At 42.6% G+C, this 6,355-nt stretch overlaps 1 protein-coding gene across 1 annotated transcript in view; it reads left to right on the top strand.

Moving 5' to 3' along the window:
• Positions 1 to 1,048: 1,048 nt before the first annotated feature.
• LOC140561562 (zinc finger MYND domain-containing protein 15-like) overlaps positions 1,049 to 6,355 on the top strand; it is a 6,630-nt gene continuing 1,323 nt past the window's right edge. Inside the window, exons 1-12 of the mRNA XM_072686776.1 lie at positions 1,049 to 1,357; positions 1,780 to 2,029; positions 2,389 to 2,586; positions 3,405 to 3,565; positions 3,745 to 3,894; positions 3,989 to 4,081; positions 4,205 to 4,321; positions 4,642 to 4,730; positions 4,922 to 5,023; positions 5,220 to 5,349; positions 5,619 to 5,677; positions 5,774 to 5,934. Of these exons, the coding sequence (XP_072542877.1) occupies positions 1,123 to 1,357; positions 1,780 to 2,029; positions 2,389 to 2,586; positions 3,405 to 3,565; positions 3,745 to 3,894; positions 3,989 to 4,081; positions 4,205 to 4,321; positions 4,642 to 4,730; positions 4,922 to 5,023; positions 5,220 to 5,349; positions 5,619 to 5,677; positions 5,774 to 5,934 (1,745 nt within the window). The 5' untranslated portion in view covers positions 1,049 to 1,122. The remainder of the gene's footprint in view (positions 1,358 to 1,779; positions 2,030 to 2,388; positions 2,587 to 3,404; positions 3,566 to 3,744; positions 3,895 to 3,988; positions 4,082 to 4,204; positions 4,322 to 4,641; positions 4,731 to 4,921; positions 5,024 to 5,219; positions 5,350 to 5,618; positions 5,678 to 5,773; positions 5,935 to 6,355) is intronic.

Raw genomic sequence — 6,355 nt, forward strand, 5'->3', positions numbered from 1 at the left:
TTGTTTTATATTTGTAATTTAATTTATTTATTTTGTTGTTTTTTGCTTGTTTGTTTTATATATTTTTATTTATTTTTATTTATTTATTTTGTTGTTTTTTGCTTGTTTGTTTTATATATTTTTTATTTATTTTTATTTATTTATTTTATGTTGGTTTTTTGTTTGTTTTATATATTTTTATTTATTTATATTTATTTATTTTGTTGTTTTTTGCTTGTTTGTTTTATATATTTTTATTTATTTATATTTATTTATTTTATTTTATGTTGTTTTTTTGCTTATGTTTTAGTTTGCTAGCTAGAACTTCCGGTCCGACAGCGGTTCTTATGCGACCAATCAGTCGATGTATCTAGATTTCAACCACAGCGCTAACAACCATACAATGTGTAACATCCTCAGTTAATGTGCCGCAATAATTAGATAGATGAAGAAGATGCTTTCGCTTGAACAACAGTCTTCGCTACAAACGACCGCAGTGTTGTGGCGGACCGTGCAGCTAGCTGATGTTAGCTCGCCGTGTACCGCCTTCCAAAGAGCAGGATCTGCGGCCGTGGCTGAAGGCGCTACATTTAAAACATCCATCCGTCCAACGGTCATACGTGTGCTCTTAGCTAGCAAGCTACCCTTATCTGGAGGGAAAACCAACACCAGAGCATGATTACCCAGAGAAAAGTTAAATAGTGAAATGGACGCGGCTGGTAGCGCTAGCGCTAGCTAGGTTAGCTCTTAGGCTAAGACCTGATCTGACAGCCTCACGAGCGCCCGGCGCGCCCGCTTCACCGGAGCTTCCCTTACTTTGAATACGATACGACCGTAAACTATTTTATACCAAATGAGTCGAATAGCGTCAGCTAATATAACATTTTTTTTGTACTATAATCATTATAAAAGATTCTTCGTCTTAAATATTTAAGAACCACTTTTTTAAAGTATGTAGCTAAGTATCTTTAGTAGTGTTTGAGGTGTCGTGGCACAGATGACTTTAGGGATTGATGACTGGAGCATATTTTAATAGGAAGGAATTAAAGGTTGCTGCCGCATTATCAGCAGTAGGACTCGTCCAGTCTGTGCAGAGTTAGGAGAGCTGGGAGCTCATGCTTGTTGATCATCTAGCTCCTGCAGATGGAGTTTGACTCCGGATACAGAGACCGGCTCCTGCTGCTCTCGCGCGCCATGGCGGACTGGCACAAGCAATACGACGTCTCGCGCTCCTCTCCGAAGAAACGCGTGGGGAGGGAGGGCAGAGTCCGGCTGCCTGTGGACCGCACATGCGCACACTGGATCCTACACCTCCTGGACTGTGCCGCAGCGCCCCCTGCTGCCCGAGCGCGACTCAACGCTGATGCGTCAGAGCTCGGTGAGTGCTCAGTGAATCTCAGTTTCAAGGTAAATTCATGTAAACCAACGTCTCATTTTACAGGGGGGCTTTTATATACCTGAAACTCTGTAGATGATCAGTGACTTTGTTTACGTGCCGTACATTAAAGCTATGAAATTCCCCTTTTGGTAAAGGAGTTTAAAAATGTCTGCATTATTAACTCTTTTTACTCTTTTCAAATTAAACCGATTTAATTAAAAAGTCTCTCCTGGTCTTCAGGGGACTAGCTAAATGTCCCAGCAAATAAAAAGTTAAATACAAACACACACACACCGACATTCTGCACCTGACCTTTACTAATACAAACACAATTTCAGTGATGATTGACCTATTTGCTCAGTCCCAGACAGACATATTGATGTGTTTTTTTCCATGTGTATTGTCTCTGTCTGTTCCTGCAGTGTACGAAGATGGAGAGAGTGTGCTGCTGCTGACGGACTCTTCCGGTTTGCCACTGGGCTTTGATATGTTGCCGCAGGGCTGGTCCAGTTCTCTGGACGATGGGGACGCAGCGGGTGGCGATGCTGAGGGTGCTGAGGCCACTGCACGGAGGATGCTGGAATTGCTCCGTTACTCAATGGAGGTGCCGCTGAGTGGGGGGCTGCCGCGTCGACCACGGACGTTGAGAGTTAGCGATAAGAGGCTGCATAGGTGAAACTTGCACTGCACTGGGGAGAAATTATGTGTTTATATACTTGATTCAAATGCATACGTAATTTCCACATTAATAAAATAGCTTAACATCTTGACGTTCTTGGAAGTCAGAGATTTTCTTCATCATGAACAAGATGAAGAACTGACAGATTCAAATAGTGCAACTGGCTTTTGTGTGACAACACAAAGTTGAGTGTTTTGACTCTTAATGTATATAGATTTTTTGATATTAAGATTATTCACACTATTTTGAGGCAAATAAAGTTTTTATTTTTATGCCTTATTAAAATTAATTTTATGTACTCATTTGACTCTCTCATTTTGTCTTCCCATCCAAACCTTCCCTTCACTGCTAGGTTACTGAGCCAGAGAGAGAAGTCTCTGTCTCGGCTGAAGGTGACGCTGAGGCCAGAGGCAGTGGGTGGCTGGGTGCCCATTGATGTAGACAGGGAGACAGGGGCGCCGTGCATTAAAGAATTTTCAATGCGCTGGCCCCCTATATACTACTGTCACGCTTGTAAGAAACACACTTTCCCCAGCCAACTAAAACCATGGTAAGGCAGAGAGGGAGAGGGATAGGGGATAGATTTACTAAAGAAGAGAAGAAAAGAGGTAAAGGTTAGAGAGAGATGAATAAAACGGATGTCTGCTGTGGTGTCAGAGTTCCAAATAACGAGTAAATAAATTTAAGAGAGAATGGTATGTGCCAAAGCCATGAGCCTGGGGGCAACATTCCAAACCTTATAAAAAAGTTGTTTATGTGGCTTATGCCAAAAAATGCATGTGCATGCACACACACAGCAAAAGTGGCATAATTATGCTTTGGATTGAATGTGAACTTGTTGAAACAGAAGGTTAGAAGGTGGGCCCCTGCAGAGCATTACAGTGAGTCAGTTGTTCTGTCCCTTTTAACTTCATAGATTTGGCCTCAATTGTTGAGTTCTGTGTTGAGGTTGCAGGTAAGGTTCCTTTTGTATGACTCCTCCAGGAAGGTTGTTTGTGTTTGTGTAAGCAAAACTATGATACCCTATTCCTGACTTTATGCAGGGTCTTGACAGTCACATAGAGGTTTTCATTTGCATGACCTCCATAGTTTTGACCTCTGTAGTTCCTCTGAACTGCCAACTTTCTGCACTTTGAAATCGCAGGCTACTTCAGATGTTTTATGTTAGAATAGCTACAGTGGTGTTTTCTACGTATCAATTAAGTTAAACAAAATGTTTAATTTGGCCAATAGTGCTCATACTGTTGCTAGCTCCAAGACTGTTTACAGAGCAGTTGTTTTTGTTCTTTTTCCTTCAACCCTTCCCTTTTGTATTTGCTGTCACTCTCTTGTGGCTTTCTCTTTATATCTGTCTTTCCTGTCCGGTAGTCCTGGCTGTAAGGCGGCCTTGTTCTGTTCTGATGGATGCCTTCCAACAACCTTGTCTTGGCCTTCACTGGATTTCAGCCGCCATCACTGCTGTGAGAGACTGGCCTTCTGCATGAGTCACAAAGCCCAGCTAGCCGACTTGCCCTTTGCCTATGCCAGTGGTAGGGGGCGCCCCACACACACACACACACACACAGTCTTTCTGGTGTGTTACCACTAATTTTAGTGTTACTGTAGCTGCTCTTCTCACAAAGAGCTGAATAGAAAGAGCCTTGGGTGAATCAGACCAACATGATTAATAACTGATGAATAACTGTTGCCTTCTTTAATTGTTTGCAAGAAACAACAGCTGAAAACTTCGACTTGGATCATTTCTTGTTTAAGAACAAGTTGGACAGTGGCTACTGGCTGCACTGGAGCCATCTTGTGCGCTCTTCTTGTTTTGAGCTTCGTTCAGAAATGGAACAGTCCAAAGGCCTCATGTTATCAGGTGTGCACACTTTAAAGCCAAGGGTAGCTGTAGCTTGATGGAAGACACATATCTTGTTGGTTTGTCTCATTGTTTTAACTGTGTTTTTTCCAAGGTCACTTGGAACCGTATGGCCATCTGAAGGAGGAAGCTGACATCTTGCTCAGTCACACGCCTCACAGTTCTCCTTCACTCAGGTGCCCTTTAGGTGGGGGACTGACACAAAATGACCATTTAGACAACATTGTGCTTGTATAGATTTACAGAGACTTGTGACGAATTATTCATTTTTATGTAGTTTTATATCTACATAATAATTACCCTTCTTTAGTTTCTTGGAGTCAATACTTCAGTTGGAGAGGTCTGAAACTGGCATCACCCGTGGCTCCTCTTCTCAGCTCAACATTATCCATATACTACATCATTACCTCTCTAGTGCCACATGACTGTGAGTAAAAATCTGTGTAAATAAATGGGTGTTTTAGGCCTTTCTGCAAAAGAGTAGTCACTCATGGATCCTAAAGAGCACACCACCCCAACAAACAACAACATTCTGTTTTTGGTACGAGTGTTTCAGTAAAAGCATAGATAATCCAAATGAACCAGTGTGAATGGAGTGTCTCCCAACAAACACACGCTGGTACAATGCACCTACCAAGCGCCTAGGTTTTGCTTGGTGTTTGTAGGGTAGGAGCATTCTGCGTTTAACAGTCCCTTAGTTAAAATGTGAGCATTTGAACAGACCAAAGTGACCCCTGTACCCTTTAGTTCCAGAGCTAAACATTCTAAAGAAGCAGTCTCTGAAGATCCACATCATCGAGTCCTACAGAGAGTTTCACACGCTCATGAGCTTGTGGGTGAGACAGACAGACGTCTACCTTTTTCTCTGTATGATTATAACACCTCTGCCCGTCATTCTGACTTTTGCAGATGGTTAGCGGTTAGCCTGTTTGTCGAAGAGAAGTGGGGCGGTTGTGGTGAAGTGACAGTAGGTCTAAACAAAGGCAGTGCTTTGGCTGATTCAGTTGCTTTTTATCTTCATGGCTAGGAGCTGTCTGTGCTTCTTCCTCACATGACCTTTGAAATGTCTTTTGTTGGAGAAAGGCTGCCACTTGAAAGTGATGAACACCAGCTCTTTTTACAAAAAAAGGTTAGTAAGTTGAAATGGTCACATGTATCACATATCACACTCCACTGTGATGACAAAGAGCTTCTTTTTAACCGATGCAAAATTGGCTTTGCCGCATTACTGGAAAAACAACCAATGTGTCATTCTTGAAAATGGCCATTTCTTTCTCTCTCTCTCTCTCCCCTCCCCCTCCCTTCTCCCTCCTTTCTTCCCCTAGAGTGTTCGTGTGTCTCTGGTGAATCCTCCTGTAAGTTCAGAAGACAAAGTGGACAAGAAGAGTATCCGAATTAAAGCATACAAAAGAGCCTATCACATGCTGCAGGGTCCCAAACCGGACCTAGTGATTGGTGTGTGTGAAGCACAAAACTGTTTGTTTGTGTGAGAGAGGCTGCATGTTTTTGAATGGTGTGTTTGAACAGGCACAGCATTCAGTGCTTTCAATAGAGGGAAGGAAGCACAGGAGCCCCTCCTATGATTCCCATTGTTTATCTATGAATCAGGTCTTTATGATCTTTTTGAATGGGCGCAAACTTCCAATACAGCACTAAACAATGCAATACAGCAGACCCCTTAGCAGAGAGACCATTCACAAAGTGACTGTGTGTATGTGTAACAGGATTCAGGCCAGCGATCCCTCTCCATGATTCATGGCTCAGCACTCTCCCCCGACTTCAGGTAACAGACGTTATCTCGGGCATCTGCTGAGTGTTCTCTTACTTATTGATTATTTACTAAAGCTCGTGGCTAACCAAGCGCTTTTCTGTGCTGCAGTCTCTCAGAGTTCCAGCCTATTTCTGTGAGCTCAGTGAGTTGAGCTGTGAGTCCAGTCAGCAGGTGATGAGTTCTGCCACTGGCGGCGCTCTTTCGCCCCCTACTATTAACCCCTTCCACTGTCCCCTGAGGATTTGTGGAGGAGACAACCTTCTGCCATGGTGAGAGGAACAATCTGTTATCCTCGTCAACTCGTAAAAATTCTTAAATGGTTATGTCACAAAATCATCACTACCAATAGACGATATGCACTGACATCACATTCCCACTGGAGCATGCCGCTTTTAGTCGAACTGAGTGGTAAAACATTCTGCAACATGGCTGCATTTATTAACATAGCCATGGGAATATGGCCAAACCGTAAATAAAACATTGTTGCACTTAACAGCAATCCTACCAAATTACCAATAGTATATGTGTAGTCCAGCTAACTGAAGCTCAAATCACACATTTAGAGGATAAAATCTCAAATTTCAGCACACAGTCATAATTTTTTTCCCCTGAGCCTTCAGCAGTCTGTAAAAAGATAGCGCCAAATTCTTGCTGAATCTGTACAGTCGCACAACAGCTCTTTCCCATTTT

This window comes from Salminus brasiliensis, chromosome 9, assembly GCF_030463535.1.
Source record: "Salminus brasiliensis chromosome 9, fSalBra1.hap2, whole genome shotgun sequence".
NCBI classification, from domain to species: Eukaryota; Metazoa; Chordata; class Actinopteri; order Characiformes; family Bryconidae; genus Salminus; species Salminus brasiliensis.